Raw genomic sequence first — 23,959 nt, forward strand, 5'->3', positions numbered from 1 at the left:
TGTGAATAATGACCATTGTTTTGAATCCACTGGATGGTAGTTCATTCACTCATTATTTGGGTCAATGCAGTAGTAGTTATTCCCTCTGCACTTTTCCATGCCATTCAGGATTTGATGGTCCTTATTATGGCCACCCCTCTTCAGGATGAAGAGTTCCTCCCTAAGTGTGGCTGGATATGTTGGCTAAATTACACATCTGAAAATGTAATTTTGGGTGGGAGTTGTCACCAGTGGGAATTTTTTTGTAGAATTCTGGATTTGCCTTTTTCGTGGCCCTTAATTATACTGAGGTGCTGGTAGAACAGCTGTGAATTAAATCGCATGTGTGTACATGGCTTGAAAAGATGAATATAAATATTGTAGTAAAAAGTAAAATTGACCCATTATGCTTAAACAAAGGGCAGTCGTATCTGTAAGCAATAGCACTATAGCCCAACAGGTAATAACTGGAAAATGAGGTTAGTATGCCTCAGTTAAGTAATTGAGTGTGAACTGCCAGTGCTGTCATCCTGCTTGAGGATGGTGTTTTATTCTGTAATGTATCCCTGAGCCAGGGTCAGGTGTGCTGCACCTCTGTAAAGCAGTGTCAGTTATGATATTATAAGTGACCAGTGTAAAGGATCTTGATGTGTTGGAGCATTTTCATTTTTCTGCCCAAGGCTTTGGGCAGCACAGTTCTGCAACAGTGCCTGTAGACAAGGTGCAAGAACTAAGCTGTGTGATTAAAAATCCATTTTACTGTGCACATGCAAATCTTCAGTGTTGGGCTGTCAGACTTGGATCTAGAGGACTGGCCATTCTTGATCTCAAGAAAAAAAAAAAAAAAGAGAGAGAGAAACTTCCACTAAGAGATTTGAGGAAGTTGAATATCTAAGTTTAATGCCAAGAGTCTTGAGAGGTGCTTAACAGCAAAGCTGCATAGGGAGAGGAAATAAAGTGTCAAAGTGATTCAGGGTATAGTGAACATAAAATTATATAAGGGCTTCAAATTGTAAAATAAGAGGTGCAGCTAAACCCAAAATGTCTGTGGTGTCAAGTGTTACCTGGTGTGGTGGATCTTTTTGTTTTGAGGCCTGTAGTTCCAGACTGGAATGGACTTTGTATATGTTTTAGTCGCTCTTAGTGCTGGAATCATAACCATTTTCCTGTGACCCCTATTATGCATGAGGCAGCCTTTCTTAAAGCACCATGATGTCCACATGCTGGGATTGGTAAATGATGGTGGCAAAGGCTAGGAGCTGTGAACAGGTTTGCCTGATTCATTGTCTTTTGGTGAAGCTCTAGCACTTCTCAAGATGGCCACCAGAGCTGTGTTTCTGTGTCATAAATATGCCGTGCTCTTTGTTTTGAAAGAAATTGGTGGAATACCTCTGGGGTTTCCTCTGACTAATGGCATTCAATCACACTTTGTTGTTTGCTGCTGTAATTACTTTGCACACATTTGTAATCATCTCACTGAGCAAAATTTCATTCCAATTTTTGTTGGAAGTATCTACCAAAGCACTGTTATGTGGATTTGAGCCAATGCAGCGATGACTGCTTAAATAAAAGCTTTTGGAATATAAAGTATAAGGATGTTTTCCAACTCAGGTGGAATTTGCTTCTTTCAGGTGTCCTGAAAAATGGCCGATGATATTGATATTGAAGCAATGCTTGAAGCTCCTTATAAGAAGGTGAGAAAAAATATGCCAGTGAGGTCCTGTTTACCTTAATTTAGCATTATTCATGAAACTACTGCTGAACTGTAAACTAACATCCCTGGAGCCCTCATGATTTATCTTACTGGACATACATTACATGTAACTTTCAAGTTAATGTATACTGTTAATGTAATTATATTGTGCAGTAGTTTCACTTCAGCGTGATGAATAAATGCCCATCTATCTCTCTTTGTAGACTTGCCTAACGATATCTCACCTCTACTCCCATGAATTCACCTTTGATTCCAGTGTGAACTGTCAATCATAAGGTAGTAATTGAGTGACGTATCGCTGTACCGTGGTCCCCTAGGTTAAAAAAAAAAAATCCACCAAACACAATCAAAACAAAACAAAAGAAATCCACCCAATACCCAACTAAACGAAACCAGAACAAAACCAAAACAAACCCCAGAAACCAAAATCTTTAAACTTTTCCTCTAAAATTGTGAAGTCTAGTTTGGTATAGCAACAAGGTGAATGCAGTGATTTGGGAAAACAGCAGGGTTCCAAGAATAACCTTTTCGCCAGTCCCATGGCAAGTAAATATTTGAACAATCTGCTCAGTGTAAGAAGAGTGGGACTTGCTTTTAATGCAGAAGGCTGCTGGCGGTTAATCTTTCAACAGGGCAGATGAAAATCAATTGCTGAGTGAACAATTTTACAGAAATTCTTGGATCCCTGAATAGAATGTTCTTAGCGAGTAAAAGACAGTATCACAGTCTGCGGTGTCATTCTAATATAAGCTCTTGTATTCTTCTGTCCTAGTTGTTTAATTAGGAGATATCAATTTTTCTGTGAAATTTTTATCAATTAGCTTAGTGATGTCTTTCGCTTAAACCAGCAGCAAATGAATACTGTCTTTTTTTGTTTTCCACCAGGTGGTGGTGAAGTGTTAACAGACTGCATGATTTAGCACCGATTTTGAAAGAAATGTGTATAAGTTTAAGTTGCCTAGGAATTGTACTGTTGATGTAACCAATGTTATTACACTGTAAAGCTAGTAAATAAGTATATAAGTTATGTAGCAGCTATTGTTAGTCTGTTCTGCAGTGTTTATTACAACCCTGTCATGAATTTTGGATGAGCATTTGTAAGTTTAAAGTGGTATATTTAGTTTATGTAATATTTAGCAGTTACATTTACATCTTGAAGAGAAATTTGTGAACTGTTGTGTTAAAATTCTTGTGTCCTGGCTTAACATGGATATTTTCCATGTAAACAGGTATGGAAATAGGGAATGTTTAGGCTGGACTGGTGGATTATTGATGGCTTTCTTGGGAGTCGACGTTACTAAAGCAGTGTGAATCCCTGTTTGCTTCAGGGCGAGATGTGTGACAGAGGTGACATCAAGCTCTTACAACCCTTCAACGAAAATGAGTGAAGATCTCGGGAATGGCATCGGTCACAGGAAATCCATAGTGGCTGGCTGCTAGTGTAGCCACGGGGCTTAGGCAGAGATATAGCCTTGGTACTAATCAGAGGGGCTCGCAAACACTTCAGACTTCCTCTTAAATTTTATAGAGATAACATTTAGCCACTTGAGTGCTGAATTCTACAGGATAACTTGCTCTCTAAACCATGTAAGGAAGTATCTACAATTTAATGCACACTTTTTAATGATGTAAGTCTTGTGTTTTGTAATTGTATGACTTAAATTTAAACAGCAAAGTGGTTAAATATGCCTACCTTAATTTTTAAAGCTTTCCACATTAAACTGTAAGCAAGTAATTTAGTATTAAAATTTTTGTTTTTTATTTTCTTATTCCTATTCCCATTACCCTTTGACCACTTGAAATATTTCCGCTTCGTCCTCACGATGTTCTTCTATCAACCCTGCTTAGGATGAGAACAAATTGAGCAGTGCCAATGGCCATGAAGAACGCAGCAAGAAGTAAGTATTTTCTCAGTTCTCTGCATTTGGGTAGAAGCTGCTGATTTTTGTGGGCTTGTGAATCCATGTCAGTAGTGTTTAAGGAAATAATTTGTAAAAGCTTGGTATTTGCAATTGCAGCAATTTGAAAATTTTCTTTCGTTTACGAATGTAGGTAATACCCTTTGCAACTGATGTAATCAAAATTGCGGAAACATTCACGTAGCGTCAGATAAAAATAAAGACTTGGTGTGTTCAGCATATTTAAATTCTTTTTGTTACTTAAACTGGAATGGATTTTGCATTTTAATTTTTTTTTTGTAAAATTGTGATTTGGAGCAGTTAAAAGCAGTTAAAGACAGTGGCGCTTTCTTGAAAGGTTTAGGGTGTTGAATTGCCTTGCTCTATTCTCTGCATCCCTGCCTTTTGAAGAGTTCTAAATATATAAAGTTTTTTAAAAGACAGGAGTACAAGCCCACCTTGTTCAGCAGGCATAACTGCTGGATGTGAGCACCTGCTGATACCCAAAAAGTTTTTAAGTCTGTAAAATAAATTCCTTACATTACAAGCGTAATTTGTTGAAGCGGTAATTGATGTAAAAAGAACTATTACGAAGTTGATAGTTGACTAAACAGTAACAAGTTAGCTATGTATGACAGAAGTGCACTGAAGTCAGCATTTATGCTGTTGTCACGTTCTGAAATCATACAGATGACATGCTGAAGACCTCCAAAGAAAGTTTCTTTTCAGGTCTATAAATATTTGGGCAATTATAAATCCAGTTCCACGGTCCGACTTAGGTTGGAATCAAATTATCCAGAATTGATTGTACCTTTTACTTGTGTTTCAAATAATACTGTGAAAATAATTTTCATGCTAAATACTCAGACCTCTAAAACCCCATCAAAAGCAACTGCTATCAATATTTTTAAGCCCTAGAAGTTAATTTTGATACAGTTATTGTTCCCCATAATCTTTTAAGAAGTCCTTTGTTTGTGATGTGTGGTAGTGTACTCTGTTGCTGAAGACAAAGGTGTATGTAGAGTTTGCAAGACTTTTTGCTTTACTTTAAAACAATCAAATTGTGTCCAAATGGTATTTTTTTATCTCCTTCAGTTGGGCAAATACTGAAATAAGATTCAAACTGTCAGGAAAATCCACAGCAAACATCAGCAACTTAAAAAAAATAACAGCGTGCAGCTTTCAGTAATTGTCAAATCATATTTAAATGTCCATTTTATGGATTGAAAGAATTAGGGATCTGCGTTTTTACTAGATGTCTGTTCTGTAGGTCCAGCTCAATCTTGATTTGAAGGCAGAGCATGGATCTGGACTGCTGGGAGTCCTTGCCTTCAGAGGAGGTTCACTCTGTTGGATAGGGAATAGCTTCTGTCATTGGTGAAGAGTGGCTGCAGTTACTAGTTACTGGTACTGGCCAGTATAGTGAGCTCCAGGGAGTGTTTTTCAGAGCTATTTTAATAGTGAGTGTTTTAGGGTTTTATCTTGGGGAAATGTTGGTAAATTACGGATCCTAGAGGAGAGGGACAGCGTGTGCCTAACCATCACAAACTGCAGGAAGTAGGAAGTGTGGTTAAGTGATGCTGATGGCACCACCCAGGAATAAGAGAACTATCAGAAACTGTGATGCTTCTGAATATCAGGTTTTAATGCAGCAGCTTCTGTGTCCATACAAAAATATTAAAAAAACTAATGGACTATTGCAAATAAGAAAAAAAAAATGTTGTAGTGTTTAAAACATAATTGCAAAATGTTTGTCTATGGAGATAAATACTAAGATAGTTTAAATGGGTCTTCCCAGGTAGACATTGAAGAGCAAAAGCTATTAGTAATTAGGCTCAGGTAGATATGGCAGGTGAGAGATTGTTTTTGCTTCAGAAGTTGAAACTAACTAGAAGTTTTAGTTCATACGTGGCCATAGAAAGCCGCAAGGACGAACTTTTTGTAATCCACATACCCTTTTTTAAAAGAGTTTTTAAAAATATGAGTGGTTGCGTTGAGAAAAGATGATATATGCAATCAGAAGGCCCAAAAGGAGGAGGAGGAAAAATTCAATGATAAAGGATGTTGTGAACATCAAAAGTTAAGCAGCAAAGTTGATTATTTCGCTGTAATAATCAACATTAGGTAATGGCTTGAGCATCTGTTTAACATGTGTCTTATTGTATAGATACAGATGTATTTTAGAAAATAGGAGATGCTAAGCTTTGGTGGTCTGAGGCTGAGATGGAGGAGAAGATTTGTAAACAATACAAATGCTATAATGGAACAGTTGCTCACTGCTTTTCAAATATGGGGGATAATTAACTTAAAGGTTTTAGAAGATTAAATTTTCAACGTAAGTTGGTGAAGTTACAAAAAACCTGCAGTTTGCCCCAAACCAGTAACAGCCATAGACTTAAAAAAGCAAGTGGCTTATGAGTGGGAGTAGCAAGTAGGAATCAAAACTCTTAATCAGCATGTTAAAGATCATTGCCAGGGAGTATTAAGGGGAAGCAACCTTCCTTTCCCCCAGACTTGCCTCCTTTCTATTTTTGTTGTGTTTTGTTTTACTTTGCTATATAATTTATTCTTAGAATCATGAAGCTGTGTTTAAAGTATGTTTGAATGCCACATGAAGTATTGCAACTGCCATGTACTAGGTCTAACACAGGAAATGGGTTTTTAGTCCTTTTACTCCTCTGAAAGCGTCGTCTAGCAATTAAAGATGTAAAATAAAAATGTGCTATTGCAGACTTCATGTGGCTTATGATAGAAGATTGCTGACACACTTAGCCACCCATTTAACAAAAAAAGTATAGATACCAACAGATAGAAGCTTTTCCTGTCAGTGTCTGTGACATCAGAGGAACTGGAATGTGGGGTAAATAACACTGAATTATGTGTGTAACTGAAGTTGTGCTTTTTTTTTTGTCAGGAGAAAAAAGAGCAAGAGCCGAAGTCGAAGCCATGACAGGAAGAGGAGCAGAAGTAAGGAGCGCAAACGGAGCCGAGATCGGGAACGGAAAAAGAGCAGAAGCCGGGAAAGGAAACGGAGCAGAAGCAAGGAACGTAGACGCAGCCGATCTAGGAGCAGAGATCGCAGATTTAGAGGCCGCTATAGAAGTCCCTAGTAGGTTTTTGTTCAGAATTGCATGTGTGCTGCTTCAGTGTTACAATATGGAAGGTTAAAGTTTCACTCTCTGCCTTCTAGATGGGTCAATAATTATCATATAAAAGAAGGTGAGACGTAAAGTGTGAAGAATGTCAATAAATACAGAGTGAAAAAGCAGAGGAGGGTAGTATTCCTCTTCTAGTTTTCATTGTTAGCCAAACACAGATGGAAAAGCAAGTGAGAGAATGTGTACAGCTGACTGGAAAACAGAGTTTATCACAAAATCAATGTAACAACCAAATTCTCTCCATGTCCCAGCTATTTAAAGTATATGAACTTGATGGTTTAACTGTCAAAAAATTAATAGTAATCTGTTTATTTGGTTACAAGGTCATACCCCCCCTTTTATTTTTTTCTACTACTAAAGATTTCTTCTGTCTTGCTGTTCTTAAACATTAACTCCATAAATGGGTGTTCACACAAACATACTCCATGTTTATGCATCCAGACCGGGGAGCATCTTGTCTTAGCAATGCCCATGTGTTGCGTATTTGCCCTGCTTTTTTTTCTCAGACTTGTTTAGAGACTGACAAGAATTCTTTTGTTCCTCTGAGATACTTAGCTTGATAGAACTTCAGCAATAGGTAATTCCAGGCATTTGTAAATCAATTCTCAAAAGGTGTTTTTTCATCAGTATCATTTCTGATTGTTTGTACTGCAGCTCTCCCCTTTGCTTCCCACTGCCTCTTTCTGCAGAAGCACAGTGAGAACTGGGCTGTATGCTTGGCTGTCATTGATTACCCAAGTCTGGGCTTTGTCTCTGCTGTTGTCTGGGTCTCCTCTCAACCGTCATCAAATCCTGGAATGCAAGATCATGTAAACGGAAGGCATTTGTAAAGGATGTAGTTTTTTAATCATGACATGATTATCCCTGATAGAGAAATCTCTCAAGATGTTTGAGCAGACAGTGTTTACCTTCGTATAAATTTGTAGGCTTGTGCAGTTTTGTGCACATGAATGTTTTTCTTAGGGCTTTTTGTACTCTTGGACTGCAAACAAAGCTTCCTGAGGTCTCAGGATGTCACTTTGTGCTAAGTCACCTGAATGTTGGCATTTTTGTAATGAAAACCTACTGCAGTTCCTGGGTCCTCTAAAGTGCAGTGGCATCCTGTGCATTATCAGTCCTGTGTTTGTGGGGATCATAATATATCAGCCCTGCTTTTTCGTTGTCTTGAGTATCAAAGCCTCTGTACACTGCTCTGGGCTTCAGCTGTAAAGATTACAGCAGTGCAGAGTTGTTTTCCTACAACTCTTCGGCACGTGTAAGATTACAGTAGCTGTTCGGGTTATGCAGGTGCTGCTGTTGTGGCTCAAGGTACAGAGGACCTTGATCAAAAACCTCAGCATTCTGTATATGGACTCTGCTGGTCTCTTTCCCTCCAGTATAGTGTGGTGTAGAGAGGATGTCCTTTGTCTCATCTTGTAGTTGGGAGTTGCTGCATGCTTCCAGCTGTGTTTGAGGGTTTTGTTCTTTGTTTTTCTTGTTGTCACTGGGTAGGAATGTTTTTCACCTTGAGAAATTCGGGAGTTCCAGTGTTCTGGTCTTCCAAAATAATTTCTGCAAGTAGAGATTGAAAGTATTGATATTACTACAATAACCCACGCTTGTTTTAATGAATTATGATATGTTATGCCAGAAAGGTAAGTCGTTGCAAGGGATCTTTTTTGCTGTCCTGACACTGACTGCCAGATTACTCTTCCTGGCTGCAGAATTATTTCTGGAATCTCTCCTTGTGGGGCTATTCTGGTGGTTCTGGGTTGGAGTTACTGCTGAGAGGGTTGTAGCTGACTGCAGCATCTAGATCAAATTGCTTTATGGCTTCTATTTTATCTTATTTTTTATTCTTCCTCCTTCTGATCTTTCTCATGAGCTTTATAAAGGCTCATTTTCAAGCTGATACTTGTAAACTGAGATGTTTTTGCGGCTGGAAGCAAATAGGAGGCATCTCAGTAACAGTGAGAAGAAAGTTTAGTATAGGTAATTCGGAAGGAAAAGGAGAAAAGAGTGCTACAGAGAGCCTGAAAACTTTGAGTTTCTTACTTTAGGCTTGAAATTTTGGTTAAATGCTGTTTAAGTTTGTTAAAATTAGGTGACTGGTTTGCATTGCTTAGTGTTCACAGCGGTTTTTTTCTCATGTTATTTTCACATATGTTGTCCCTTGAATGTTATGTAGCTGCATCTTAAGGTTTCTTAGGAGAAAGAATTTGACTGAATGGTATTGCTTAGACATCTGTCGGGCAAATCCCAGCTGCTGCTAACATACATTAGAAGTCTTTTAGACCATTCTATTTCTATTCTGAAACCAAGAATTTAGACAAAGCTGTTAGGAAAACAGGTTTATTACAATGATGACTGACAGTTTCTTGTGATTCTCCTGGACTTTGTTACCCAAAGTTTGCCTTGTCCAGCATTATTTTGTCAGAGTCTTGAATGTGAATGAGCACATAAAAGCTGATAATTTGCTGGCTGTCCTCTGACCTCACCATTGTTGGGCCTCGTGGCATGATGTAGGTTTTGTGAAAGAGTAGGTTTTGTGAAAGTGTGTGCTTTGGCTGCACGTGGGACTTTGGCTTACAAAGAAGGTGACTCCTAGACATAGAGATTAATGGCTTGTGACATGGTGCTTCCATACATGTTCGCAGGAACTGGGCAACAATTGTAGAGACAGTAGAAACAAAGAAGAAACTTTACTTGAGATCTACAGCTTTACAAGCAAGTCGTCTTAGAAAAACACAGGGAGAATACTGTTGAAAAGGGTTTTTGAGAAGGTAACTTGGGCTCTCACCTTGCCCTAGACAGCTTTCTGCTTGGTCTGTTCCAGTGGTCTGGGGTTTCTTAGTGTTGATCCCATGGAGTTCTGTAAATAAGATAGTACTAGTCAAGAGTGAAAATGGAGATTTTTGGAGTTGTTGTGGGTTTTCCCTGGCCTTTTTTCCTATTCCCTCCTCCTTCTTCTCCCCCCCCCCCCCCCCCCCCGCCATTTTGTACATGTATTTGAAAACTGTTACTTATCAGCTGTTTGTGTTTTGATTTTGTTATTCATTAGGTGTAGACAAATACTTACAATGTTTGTTTAACCATTTCCTTGAAAACTCATGGTCTTAATTATTTATCATTGTTTGGTTGGTCTGCATGTTACTATTCTGGAGTCACTGTAATTGGTTTGTCTGGCTGCATTTGCAATGAAATGGAGAGCACCATGTTTTACACAGATGTGAAGGTGCAAGGTAATCCCATGTGTGATAAAAAGGTAGCTTCTGAAATTAGTACTTTAGTTCTGAAATTACATTTCCAGATGTAGCTTTTGGCAGTTGTGCCATAGATACTGAAGACCCTGAATGGACACTCCCAGCAATAATTTGTCTGGACTTGAGCAGGAAATGGAGTAATTTATCCTAGGCAAAATGTCTGGTTTTGATCAATAGTGATCTCATCTCAACATGTGCCTGTGTTTTATGTCTTATTTTCTCTTAATAAGTAGTTATCTTCTCTTAAAAAGTAGTTTCTAAATGGTCTTTTTCTTTATTTTTTTTCCAGTGTTGTACAGGGCCATATTTCCCTTGCTTTAACCTGGCCAGCACGGTTTTGGATCTTGGCCCACTACTTCCACCTGTGTCATGACATGTTTAAAAATGGGCATCCTCCTCCTTGTGGTGGATGCTGAGTTTAACTATAAGCATTACTGCTCCACTGAGGAGCAAGAAGACGTTTTTCAGACAAATTGCGTGGCCAAATGGACTTAGTGAAAGACTACTTAATGTCTTCAGCCCGCCGTGTCTTTCAGGGTGTTACACATCAATTTGTAGCCACAGCAGAAAGAATCAATTGTGTACAGATGGAAAGCCAAAGCCCAGTGCACAGCATTCAATCTGTGCAGCAGTGCCTCTGCGCTTGGTGGAGATACAGGAAGAATGTTAACAGGTGTTGTTCTTTGCCTTTTGAACAACTCTCTACCAGGAGATCAAATTCAGGGAGAACACAATAGGACGAATCTTACTGCTCGTGTCACAGTCTGTTCCTGGGTGCCCCATTATCTAGCAAGAGGACTGTCCTTAACGTGAAACACAGGGCAGATTACAATTTGTTCTAACAGACTCTGTGATGCCTGGAGTATTAAATTAGATTCAGTCAAGAGATTGGATTCCTTTTGTGGTTACGTGTCTGTATACAGCTGGCTGCTGGGTTCACTGCTTCTGTGGTTTGATGGCCATTAGGAATTTTAAGGAAGCTTCATTTACATATTTGCAGCACTTCAGTGGTGAGAGCCAAGACAACATTAGTGAATGTGTCCCTTGCAGGTGTCTGCATGGAGCCACTTTGGTTTGCTCTTGGCGCCTTAAATTTCATGGAACTTCTGATTTCTGATTTTTTAAAATGTTACACTTGAGCAAGTAATTCTGCCAGTGCCACTTGGCATACAGCTCTGAGGCTGAGTTCCAGGCCCTGAATGTTATGCTTTGCAGTACCAGTATGTAGAACTTGCATGTGGACAAAAAAAACAGGTGAAAATGTTTATAACTGCAGTAACTGTAGCTTGGAATAATTTGCACATACAAATGTGCCATGTCTGACCGGCTCATGGAAGAGTCCTGCATATTCTGGGATTTTGTGATGTAGGTGAAAGTGAGAGGGGTTCGTATTCTGTGCCTTATGGTCTGAAGTGCTGCATGTATTGATAACCAATTGATAATCTTATGCATGCTGTTGGTGCTGGTAATGGAAATGCTGACAAGTTCAGAGGCAAGGGTGGGTGAGCACTTGCAGTGTAATGTGAGTACAGAAATCTTGAATTCAAGTACTCAGGTGTCTTGTCTTTTCTTCTGCCATAGTTCTGGTCCAAAATTCAACAGTGCCATCAGAGGGAAGATTGGTCTGCCTCACAGCATCAAATTAAGGTTTTTGACTTTTCTGTTATTCATTACATCATTAATAGGCTTTGTTTAGAACCGGGGGTGGTATATTGGAAGGTTTTGTTGTAATCTCGTTGATCTTTCTTTTTAGCAGACGTCGCTCCAGAAGCAAAAGCCCTTTCAGAAAAGACAAAAGCCCTGTTCGGTATGTATCTTCTCTTGTGTTTGGGCTTGTTTTTGTGCAGGTATAGTTGGAAAAGTGGTGGTGAAGTATGACTACTTGCTCTCCACCTTATACTCATAAGTAATGCTGAAATTCATTCAGAAAGCCAGTGAGAGAAGAACATTGATAATAGGTTGCTTTCTCCCCATGTCATAAGAGGTTGTAAATAATACCAGTTTGCAAATCAAGTGTTGATTTGTTTGTTTTTTGAGTTTCTGTATTCTCAATCTTTTCCCCATTAATTGTAATTCAAATTAGCTATTCTGCTGAATTGTACTCTAATAATCTAGAGTATGGAATGGGAAAGTACAATTGCTTTGTTTTGCTGTCCAGTATTTATTTGTATTATTTGTTGAGAGGCTGTATGCTTCTGCAGTCCAGAGCTGCTTATCCATTCTTAGGCTTCTCATTTAAGGGAATAGGATTTAGATAGCTGCTAATGAGATTATTCTCTTAGATTAATGCAGTTAAATTTAACCAATCTCATTTTGTTTTTCAATGACTGGCAAATTCTTACTGAGATAATTAGGTTTAAATTTTTATTCTGTTTTCTCAGTGATTAATATCTATGTGATTATGTTAATAAAAATACATACTACATGGCTGGAAACTCAGTCCAGGATCCACCATGCTACTTCTTGTGTAACTTGTACTTGAGTACAAGTCAGATTTGTTTAGATTTGAAGTTTTAATATATTAAAGTATTAAAATATACGTTACGGTGTATTTAATTTCAGATAATTGATCAGTATTGAGATAAAATTGTTCTAGTTCTTAATGTGTCAAGGATCAAAATAAGTCACTATTCATACTTCTTCATGGGCTAACAAGCTGAAACTAGGAAATGAGGACTGAGAGTTCTATTTACATGGATGTCAGTCTTGTTTTATGTGGTGGCTGTAGTGGCTCCAAAGTGACTGGGTAAACGCAAGATATGAGTTGGCAAAGCCTAGCTCACACTATTTGTCTGAGAATTTGGACAGCTGCTCTGTGCTAGTTCACCCTGTTTGCCTTTGTGTTCTCCTTCCATCTTTGATAAAAAGATCATGCAAGCTCCATAGTGGTAGCTGGTGCCAGTTCTGTACAGTAGCAAAATGATACCTTTATTTAGTTTATGCTTCTGCACATAAAATAGAATTTTCCAATCATATTTGAGGCTCAAAGTTAGGATAAGATTTTCAGTCATGTTGTAACTTACCATGTTAATATTTAGTGTTCCCTTCAGTTCTTAACTCTGCCTTTTTTTTAATGCAGCAGGCATATTTTTTCCCATCAGATTGTGAAGTACTGATTGTTTAATGTTTCATGTGTGGTCCAGAGATGAGTGATCTTAATTCAGTTGTTTTTCTAACTGGACTTTATTCTTTCCAGAGAACCTATTGATAATCTTACCCCTGAAGAGAGGGATGCTCGAACAGTATTCTGTATGCAGTTGGCTGCAAGAATTCGACCAAGAGACCTGGAAGAATTTTTCTCTACAGTAGGGAAGGTAATTGATAGGGAAGTTAAAATTGTTCTGAATTCTACCTCAAGCTGTCCTAGTACAACTGGAGTACAGGTTTGTGAGGACATCTGAGGACGGCGGGGCAAGGAACTCTGCTGACCTGAGATACTCTAGAGCACGTGGTTTTATTGCAGGGGTTGTGGGTAAAGAAAGCCTTGTCTTCAGCCACCAGCCTTGGCTGAAGGGAAAGAGAGAGAGAAAGAACAAGAGGGTAAGAGTTAAGAGAGGGAGCAAGGTGGCTGGGGTCAGAGAGCAGGGGGAAGAGGTAAGAGCGAGAGTAGGGGGCAGAGAGGCAAAGATGCAAGAGAGTGAGGTCCTTCTTGCAATGCATTTTATCTTCTTTTGTGATGAATATTCTAATTTACAGTGACCAACCAATACAAGACACAAAATCCTATAGAATCTACACATAGCCTGTAAGAACTACTACATTACCATACTATGTTATATTTTAAACTCTAAAAACTACTCTTTAGACTTTTCTGTTTTGCTACATTGACCTTTGGTTCCTTAGCCAGCAGAAAGGTATTGTTCAATCAAAAGGAAATCTCCTTCAACTGGCTAGGCTATTGTTTTCAGGTTATATAGTAACTAAGACTTGGTATCCTACAACTCAAAGTAAGCTTCCATTTCTGTTTCAATTATAGGTTTCATATTTTCAGAATCTTTTGCTAACCAATCATATTTATAAGGTTTCCCTGATTCATCTTCCCCAACACCGGTTCAGAGTTCTTACAGAATTGTAAGCATGTGGCTTTCTGGAGCTTCCTGTAGCTGTGCAAAGGGGTATTAATGATGAACTAATTATTAAAAGCTTTGAACACAAAAATGTAGTTTCTCAGTAGTTCATTGTTCGTGTGATGTGAGGCAGAACATGTTGATGCAGTTCTGACTCAAACAACTTCATTTTTCATATTTTCTTCTTTTTTTCAAATAGGTCTGTCAGTTACAGCGTAATTTGAAAATTCATCCAACTAAGTTGGAAAAACTTAATTTATTCTGTCAGCTGTAAGGCTCTGGTGTCAAGCATTAGAGTGCTGCAAGTTCCATCACATACAAAAACAAAACAGCAGCTTTAATGCAAGCTTGCCTCTGGGATATGTTTGTTAAAAAAAGGTGTATGCTGCTGTAGAATTAAAACTGTTGGCTTGGCAAATGCATCTCAGTATTAATACATGTCAGAGAAATATGCTGCATTAGGTTTTTTTTTTCTTTCAATCTGAAAGTATTTTCCTCTGTGTTCTTGCCTTTCAGGTTCGCGATGTGCGAATGATTTCAGATAGAAATTCCAGGCGTTCAAAGGGAATTGCTTATGTTGAATTTGTTGATGTTAGTTCAGTGCCCCTTGCAATAGGACTGACTGGACAGAGAGTCCTCGGTGTACCGATCATTGTACAGGCATCACAGGTAAGGAACTGTAAACCTCATTTGTGTTCATGCAGAGTTATGCCTCTTGTATCTTGATGAGAAATTTAATGTTTGAAAATTTTGTTACCACTGAATGTTTGGAAAACCTTACCAAGGATGATTATTAAAGCTGGTGATAATGACTTCTGTTTCCCATAGATAGCCGGCTAATTAAAGTGATTCAAAGTTGTGTAAAGGCATTAGGAGAATACAGATCTTGAACAAGTAATAGTAAATTCTTAATAGTGTTACAGAAGTGAAGGCTATATTGTGTATGCTTTCCAGATAATTTACAAGGTAGAAGCCAGAATTCTGCATGAAGTTGTTCAATTTGCAGGCTTTTGGAATCTCTTGTCTCTGTACTTGGTCATGGTCTTGGGTTTTGTAGCTTTTAAGTTCAAGTCTGATGAATGGACTGCAGATCACGCAGTAGCTTCTGCATGTTTGGTGAATCTTCTAGTTTGGGTCCGAGAGATATTTGCTTCTTATGTTAGAGGTTTTTAATATTTTCTTACTGAAGGTGAATTTTTATTTTCTCCTTAGGCAGAGAAAAACAGAGCAGCAGCAATGGCAAATAATCTGCAGAAGGGCAGTGCTGGTCCTATGAGGCTCTATGTGGGATCATTACACTTCAACATAACTGAAGATATGCTTCGAGGAATCTTCGAGCCATTTGGCAGGGTAAGCTGTAATTCAGCATGTTGTGTTAGAGTAGTTTTTTGAAACCCTAGCTTAGTTGCAGAGCACTGGCAGCTTCTGCAAATAATTCAGCTTCATACTCAGAAAACACTTGTGGCTTTCTTGCACTGTTCTGCTCATGCATCCACAGGCCTTAGGTATGTGGGTAGTATTGGAGAGCAGATGAGAACTTGGATTTCTGCTTGTGTCCAGTGAATTTGAATGGAGAATTAAATGAATACCTGCAATAAGAGAACAGGGAAAAACCCCTCTAAAACCAGACAAATTCTCTGTGTTGTGTCCTTCTCCAGCAACTTGTAGTATCTTTCCCTTCCAGGATTGTGAATGGAAGCCCCATTTCACGGGTTATAACACAAAACACAGAACTGGGGCTGAGGTCTCTGAAAATAGTACTATCTATCATATGTTTCTGATGACTTTTTGCAGCATCTTTAGCTGATGTTTTTACAATGAACTAGCAGTGTGTCCTGTACAACTCTGACTTGGGCCCATTCTCACTCTTGAGCATTGGGCAGCAGGATGTGGCATGGTAGTAAGTTTATGTAGAGAGAATTCTGGAAGTAAGCCGAGGAAACCTGAAGTTTCCTGTGGAGTTACAATATGTTAGCCCTACTCTGCTGGGATATATATAATTCAGATGGGGAAAAGTTAGATAATCAATATGCTTCTTAAAGGGTAAAAAGAAGTCTGTTAATGTTTGAGGTTTCTGGCTGCTGTCATTGGATATGAACTCTGCCTCATACATATAGTAGCAATGCTTTTCATATGCTTTATTCAGACTCTATGCGTATCTCTTTAAATCTCTTGTGCAAAACCCTGGAGAATTGCTACAGTTGATTAAATTTTAATCCACATGGCTGCTCTTATGGTGGTTTGGGGTTTTTTCTTTTCCATCAAGGTCTGGCAGTAGGATTAAGGTAGTTTAGGAGGCTTGTATGGAGACCTGTGAAGATCTTTCCTTCTTATTTCATATATTCCAATCTTTCCTAATGCTGCTTTATGGCTAATGCATAACTCAGCGATGTGTTTTAAATTCAGTAGCTGTAAACTTCTAGGAGTTCCTATGCGCCAACAGTTCTTAAAATACCTAACTTTCTCTTAAATCAGTCATGCATGTTGCTTTTCTTAGCTTGTGAAACAGTTTCTCTGCGTAAGAGGTGCCATGATGAGTGTGTTTCAGTTACAATCTGAGCATGTCTGCATGCTTATTCTTCTGGAATTCTACATCAGGACCAAGCTTCTACCTGTAGATGAGCTCAAAACCCTTAAATTCACCTGCTTCTGTCTTATTATCCAAGTTCCTATTTAGCTGGCTGTACACTAATTTTTAAATGAAGAAGGAATGAGAAACTAATTTTTAAAAACTAAAAATAATAGTTTCACATTCATGTATATGTATTTGACCTGGGCTGTTTTCATGTTTTGGTATCTTGGGGTTTGTTCCAAAATGTCTGATAATAAATAGCTTTATTCTTATCTTTAGATTGAAAGTATTCAGCTCATGATGGACAGTGAAACTGGACGCTCAAAAGGATATGGATTCATTACGGTATGACTAGAATTGCCAGGTTTCTTAGACAATTTCTGAGTGTAACCTTCCCATGTAGGAGAATATCTCTATATATGAACCTTCCTGTGTATGTCTGTGTGGTTATATAGTAGCAATCTAAACATAATAAATTGAACATAATGTAAATTTGTTGCGTATGCAGAGGAGGAACTAAACTGCTACTTAATAACTCTATGTATCTCATTTTAGAAGTGTAGTGTTGCAGGATGCAGCACTGGCTTTTTTCTTTGTTACTGGCAGTTGTCTGGGTATTGTGAGTAAGCAATGAATGTGTTTAGATGGGAATAGTTTCCTCTGTAGTCAGTGTCTGCAAATGCAAAGGCACTAGTAAAGACTTGTGTTTTTTATAGCTGAAAATAATTGAATTTGAGCTTTTTAGGGGAAATAAAATTTTAGAAGCTGAAACTTTCAGTTGAAAACATCTTTCCTCTTTACCCTCAGGTACACAGTTTTGTGAACTTGAGTTTCTTGACTGACCTGGCAATTTGTCATGGGGAAAAAAGTCTCGGCTGGGACCTCTGGCATGTGGACACAAATGAAACCAAACTTACTATATAGTTCAACTATATAGTTGACGGTTTTAACACTGATAAAATGCTTGTATGTTTATTTTGATGTTTCGCAGCATAAAGCAGAACATCTATTAGGAATAACCAGTAAATACCATGGCAGTTGTAAGGTTGCAAAGGAGTTGAGTGTCACTCTTGAAAGAGAACCACAGCCATGACTTCTGTTGATTGCAGTATCTTGATGCTGTAATTTCAGCAATATATTTAAATAGATAGTACCTAACTGTGAGAAGGTAAACACCACAATAGGCATGTGTTTGGTTTAAATTAAAAATACCAAGCACATTTACATTAGCTTGTTGCTGTTATCTTAGAGTTTTTCCTATTTGCATAATTGTGGATATTACATACAGTAGAAGCGTTGCTGAATCCTGTAGGTAAGTATTACTGAATTTGTGTTTTTCCAATCTACAGTTCTCAGACTCTGAGTGTGCCAAAAAGGCCCTGGAACAACTCAATGGATTTGAACTGGCTGGGAGGCCAATGAAAGTCGGACATGTAACCGAGCGTACTGATGCTTCCAGTGCTAGCTCATTTTTGGATAGTGATGAGTTGGAACGAACTGGAATTGACTTGGGAACAACTGGTCGCCTTCAGCTGATGGCAAGACTTGCAGAAGGTGTGTGTGGTGTTGGATAACAATGTCGGATAATGTTGGTGTGTGAAGAAGTTCGCAGAATTTAAATTAAAACACTCCACAGAATTGTTAGGATAAATGTATGAAACTTTTATAATCCTGGTATTTTTTATCTTCTGACAATAGGAAGATTTCTGATACTTCTGTTACTGCATCCCTAACTGAGTGAAAGGGTCCAAGGTCTTTCTGTGTTCTGTTTCAGGTACTGGTTTGCAGATTCCTCCAGCTGCACAGCAGGCTCTGCAGATGAGTGGATCTTTGGCCTTTGGGGCTGTGACAGGTAAGAAATGATGACGTATGTGTATTTTTAAAATTACTTTATAAATTTCAGACAGGAGGTATTTAACTATGTTTTTTGGTCTTTTAAAATGAGATCACAGGTATTGCAGCATGTTTTACAAACTGTAAAACACTTCAAATGCATAAGCAAATAACTGCTGACAGTATATCACAATTTGGAGGGATGCGATTCAGTTTGCATATTTTTTTCCAAATCTGCTGTTTTTCATCCCAAACCTTTATCTCTTCACTATCCTCTGTGCTAGTGGGGATTTCTGTGCTTTACTGCGGTGTGTTAACTGTTGAAAATGGCAGGCTCAGAATTGGAAGGGGATTGACCCCTTTAGAAAAACCAGAGCTGTACGAAGGGCAGGAACATTATTAGGACTTTAGGGAGGACACACCATAAGGATGGCAGCAGTGTTTTTACAGTGTATATCCTTGTGAGGAAAGACATTTTATGTCAGGGAATATGTGTGTGTTGCTTGGATTTTGCTATAGTTGTATGTGTGTTCTGCAGGTGGGTATGCTGGAATGAGGCTGAGGGATATGATTGCTGCTGCTTAGTTCATAGCTGACCTGAAAAACAAAGTATTCATGTGGTCTTCAGAGCTAGAGCAGAGAGTAATCACCCTGAAGGTTCCTTCTTTTTTTTGCTACTTTTGATTAATACTATGAACAAAGGATATTAAATTGTCATAGCAGTAGAAAAGACCTGAATGTCACAAAGAACCTGATGGTGAAATGTGTGGGAAGTGTCAGGAAAGTAGCAAAGAGAAGGTGGCACTGTTTGCCTTCCAGCAGAGCTTGTGATGGAAATGATTCAGACTTAGTAAGGCCTGAATCATGTTAGCGAAGGTCAGGTGCAGTCTTAAGAAGAGCATACGTATGAAGCTGTGGACAGTAGCTAAAAGAATATAATAGAGTTGTTCTAGAGATGTGCCCTTGGAAGGAAAAGGAACTGGCCAGTGACAGAAAAATATCAGTTGTCTGTTTGAGAAGGATGAAAAATGTACAGTGGTGAGGAAAAAGTGTATTTAGTCCAGAAAGAGAAGGAAAGGTAACCACCGCTGAAGTTGGATCAACATTAATGTAGGTTATAAAGTGGTGTGGCAGTCTTGTGTAGAAACACATGAAGGCAATTAAAAATGAGAACAGTGTTTAAAAGAACACTGGTCCTTTTCCTCCCCTGCATTTGAAATAAAGAAGGTCAAAAAAAATCTAAGCTCGCTAGATCAAGAACATGGCCAAAAATGTCTGACACAGCTGAATGGTTCAGGTAGCATGGAATCAGCATGAGAAAACGTGGCTGCGGAGAAATAAATGATGAGGCTGAATACAGATGTTAGAACAAGATGCATGTTAGCAGCTGTATAAATAAAGGTGGTAGGGGTAGCATTGTTCATTCCACTTGTGTTGTACAAAAAGAATAATGCAGACATGTGCAACTTAAATAATTTTGGAAAAAGATAAAGCTTTTTGCTGCCATAGAGTCATGAGCTGTCCCCAAAGTGAGATTTGGTTATGGATTAAAGATCTCTTTACTCTTGTTAGAGAAAATTACTACCAGGAATTATGTCATTGTGGGAGACTTTAACTTCCCCGATACAGATTGGAGAAGAATTGCTAGTAATAATGGTGGGGCCCAGATATTCCTGGATGTGATATCCGACAAATTTCTTCATCAAACACTCACTGACTCATGAAGAGGGGATGCTATTTTAAACTCAATTTGGTAAGTAATGAAGATAATATGGATGAGAATAGAAATGACCATTGACTTGAGGGATCATGAGTTGCTCACATTTAAATGGAAGGATACACAAACAGGTCTAACTGACGGTTGAAGGAGCAAGGCAGTTAAGTCATCTGGTATGAGCAACTTGGGTGTTTGAACAGGCAGGATGTGAAAAGTTTTTTCTGTTTCACATTGCTAATGCTGTGTTGGATCTGTATTCTAGAGAAAGAAGAAAAAGTCCCGTTAGCGTGAACTCCACGCTGGGTGATCAGCTACCTCAAAAGAAATAAGGAATGACCACACAGCCTATGAAGAATAGGAAAATAGTCTGATAATAAAACAATATTTTTAGTTTGGGAAGCAGATAAAAAGAGAATTGATAATTCTCTGCCAACAGTCAGATTGAGTTAGACATTGTAAAAAGTAAATGAAAGTAATAGATGAAGGTTTATCAACTCTTGAGGAAAAAGAAGAAAGGAAGTGGAACTCAGGTGAATGAAAAACTACTCCCAAGATATTTCTGTGTATTTTGTTGCCTCAATTTGTAGTGGGGATTTTGGTTATGAAGTTTGGAATTTGAGGAAGGTAAGCTAGGAATATGTAGTTCAAAAATAAAAAAAAAAGAAAATTACTTCCAAGATAGAAACAAAGCTAAAAGTAAGAGGCTAATGTAAACAGTTTAAAGGAGTAAAATTCCCATGAAATGAGTGATGGAATGCATGTGTGAAACATGAGGTCTTACCTCTGATACCATCTCAATATCGTCTCGATAAACATTTTAAGTCCATCATGTGGTGTATAGCTGAAACATGTGACTCTAAATTATATACACATGAAGGAAGAAGAATGTGGTCAGGACAGATTCTGGTCCCATTACTGACAAGATTTTGCTCGTCAGAAGTCATACTAAAGAAAGGTAAACTGGAGAATATTATGACAGTATAGCGTACTGTCAAAAACTGCATTTAAAGACCAACAGTCTTTGATAAAAGTGTCCTTTCTTGGCAGAGGAGGGGCAGCTTCTTGTTGATACTTAGACTCCTGTCATTTGGAAGTTATTAAACTGGAGAAGTGGATTATATAGGAAGTACAGGATGTGTCAAGAAGCTGACTCAGAGAAAAGGATTTTTTTACAGGTGAAAACTTGGAAAGTTGGAGGCTGTTAAAGCCAAAGTTCAGATATTGGGCTGGTCTTGTGTAATATTTACATGAATTAAAATGGTCAGCAGTAGGAATGATGGGAATAAATGCATAGGTGCTGTTGACAAAAAATTCTTGGGGTGTTGTATATTGTTCACCTCTTCAGGGTTAACTTTAATTCCAGTCACATAATCTGGGATCTTAGCAGTGGAAGAATGGCCAAGGAGAGGAAAAATATCAATGCCTCAGTTTATCAGTGCCAAAATATGACCTGACAGCATGATGCATTGTTAAAATACCAGCTGTTTTTCTAGAGGCGAGTATGCCTGAGCATCTGAAGTATAATGTATACATCCACAAACACTTCCCATAATCCATGTTCAAGAGGGAGTCAATCAGACTGAAGTAGGGAAGGTAAAGAATTAGTTTTCGGGGACACCTTAGAATTTCACCATTATTCCTATGGAGAAAATTCCAGCAGGAAAAAGAATTTGAAGCTGAACAGTTGTAGCTGTGTACTCCCTGTTCTCTTTCTGAACTTAGGAAATTTTAAGTAATCAGCTTATAGAACATTCTTCTAATGCATTGTGGGACAAAGCATTCCTTACTTGTGAAAGGAGCTATCTGTTTATGGAAAAAATTGAGATGGTGTGCTGCAAAAGAGGAAGGGAGATAGGTATTATCATCCTGATCCTCCGTTTGATCTCTGCTCTAAGTAATGACTCGGGACACTGGGCAATACTTGGCAGGCTTTGGCCTGTTTAAAGCCATCTGGATTTCAAAATAAACTTTTTATTTTAAGACACACAATGCTTTGATAACATGTACTCCCATCATGCTAAACTTGCTGCTCTTACAGGTGATATATAAGAACATACTGAAGAAAGTTGCTTTGATATGAATTTGACAGATGTAATAATTTTGGTTTCCACATACTATTTAAAACTGTGTTAAGGGAAGCATGACAGTAAAGAGTGACAATGAATTTCTTAATTCTGAGTGATTTAGAAGTGAGAGGAAAGGACGGTTCTTCAGTCATGAGCAGCAAGAGAATCCAGTTAGCTGATAAAAATCTGGTGAACAGCAGGTTATGTTTCAAAGGTGGTAGATAATTAACCTATGAAACTGTTGCATAAGGTAGTGGTAGCTGACTTTGCTGTGTTTAGAACAGATCTTACTCGGCCCTGTGTTGTAATTCTTCAGGGGAATGGTCTCTCCCCTTTGACCCCCTGGAATTTCCTCCCTACATGTCTTGACCTAATTGGCTGAATGCCAATGGTCCTCCCAGAATGGGAGACTAGATAAGACCCCCGTACTTCTTTGTTCGCTTTCTTTCTCTCCTGGAATTTCGAAGAATAAATGCCTGGGACAAAGCTCCTGGGGAAAGGGCCTCTTCTGATATCTTTTATCTCGTCCTTGGTAAAAATTCCCTCTAAGGCCTCCTAATAACTGAGTTAGCTCAAGCCCACGGAGTCGGGCTGGGGGTAATTTTTACAGCCCTGGACAGAATTTGCATTGATGATATGTGCAGGTTTATCACATTAGGTGCAGGAATTCTGGAGCATTTGGCTGTAGAGCCTCAGGCGGACCCACATAGACAACTTCAGCTGGACATGGATTGGAATTGCAGCAAAAAAAGTGTCTGTTCTCATCTAAATTAAAAGAGTTCAGATATTTGTGGATTTCTTTAAGATGCCTTTGTTTTCAGAAAAGTCTGAGTATTACTTAACTAGGTAATTAGTTACAGAAAAGGCCAAAACCAAGCAGTTTCTGCAGAGAATTCAGGCTGAGGCAGCCTTTGCTATTACGATATTTTTCATTCTGTGGAGGTGAGGACTTTGCGTTCAGATCTGGATGGAAAACATGCCAAACATAGCCAGCTTTTTTTACAACTCAGCCTTCAGAGCTTGCTCCTTCCAGCTCTTGCTTTTTCAGTGTGATTCTTGGTATGTGTTCTTCTCTGCAAGGCACTTGAAAAAGCATATAAGGAAAATCTAGAGAGAAAAAAAAATTATTCCTGTTGGTTCTTCAGTGTTGTGAAGGAGGTTTTATTAGAAAAGGAAGAAGTGTGTTGATACGTGGTGCCTTCAGGTATTTCCAGGTAAGCTTGCAAGCTTACTTGGTGCTCATCACTTGCTGTTTTCTAAATGAGTGAATTAAGGTGCTGGTTTTGCTTCAGTCTTCTCTCACCTAGTGTCTGTTAAATGGAACCGTGATTGAAGGGGCTTATGCTTACAGTTCTTGAATTCAGAAGTGTTCTGTTAGTTCAAAGATGTCATGTACTTGGAAATGGCTGGAAAGTCTGCCTTTGTTTGCTCTCATCGCTTTGATTTGAGACAACTGTATGTTGTTAAAAAAGTAATGTTTTCTAGGCAAACTACATGTTCTGAACACTTGAAAACGTTTTGAGTTTGAAAAATACCAAAGTTACTTGTATCATTATGCCATCTTTATGAAAGGATAGCAAGATGAACCCTATCAAGAAAGCAAGATGAAGTATTGCCTTATTCTACATAAATTGAAATTTGGTAACTGCTTTAAGAGTATCAGGTTTGGATAGCTGTATGCTTAACTGCTTTCTGGTAGTAAAGATGCCAGAC

At 38.4% G+C, this 23,959-nt stretch overlaps 1 protein-coding gene across 7 annotated transcripts in view; it reads left to right on the top strand.

The window, feature by feature from the left end:
- Positions 1 to 23,959, top strand: part of RBM39 (RNA binding motif protein 39) — a 31,296-nt gene that overhangs the window by 1,781 nt on the left and 5,556 nt on the right. Inside the window, exons 2-13 of one of the 7 annotated variants that reach the window (XR_010723304.1) lie at positions 1,611 to 1,673; positions 3,542 to 3,591; positions 6,506 to 6,700; positions 11,573 to 11,638; positions 11,745 to 11,798; positions 13,188 to 13,305; positions 14,575 to 14,727; positions 15,271 to 15,408; positions 16,910 to 16,975; positions 17,980 to 18,184; positions 18,405 to 18,482; positions 20,036 to 20,216. Coding sequence is in view for 6 of the 7 variants with exons in the window: in XM_066199114.1 (XP_066055211.1) it covers positions 1,623 to 1,673; positions 3,542 to 3,591; positions 6,506 to 6,700; positions 11,573 to 11,638; positions 11,745 to 11,798; positions 13,188 to 13,305; positions 14,575 to 14,727; positions 15,271 to 15,408; positions 16,910 to 16,975; positions 17,980 to 18,184; positions 18,405 to 18,482; positions 20,036 to 20,187 (1,326 nt within the window). In the remaining variant the exon portion in view is untranslated. Of the gene's footprint in view, positions 1 to 1,610; positions 1,674 to 3,541; positions 3,592 to 6,505; positions 6,701 to 10,422; positions 10,665 to 11,572; positions 11,639 to 11,744; positions 11,799 to 13,187; positions 13,306 to 14,574; positions 14,728 to 15,270; positions 15,409 to 16,909; positions 16,976 to 17,979; positions 18,185 to 18,404; positions 18,483 to 20,035; positions 23,319 to 23,959 lie in introns of those variants that run through there. The other 6 variants (XM_066199114.1, XM_066199115.1, XM_066199110.1 and 3 more) reach the window with 6 other exon arrangements.

This window comes from Chamaea fasciata, unplaced genomic scaffold (assembly GCF_029207755.1).
Source record: "Chamaea fasciata isolate MVZ Bird 193981 ecotype frontalis unplaced genomic scaffold, bChaFas1.0.hap1 SCAF_17, whole genome shotgun sequence".
Taxonomy (NCBI): domain Eukaryota; kingdom Metazoa; phylum Chordata; class Aves; order Passeriformes; family Sylviidae; genus Chamaea; species Chamaea fasciata.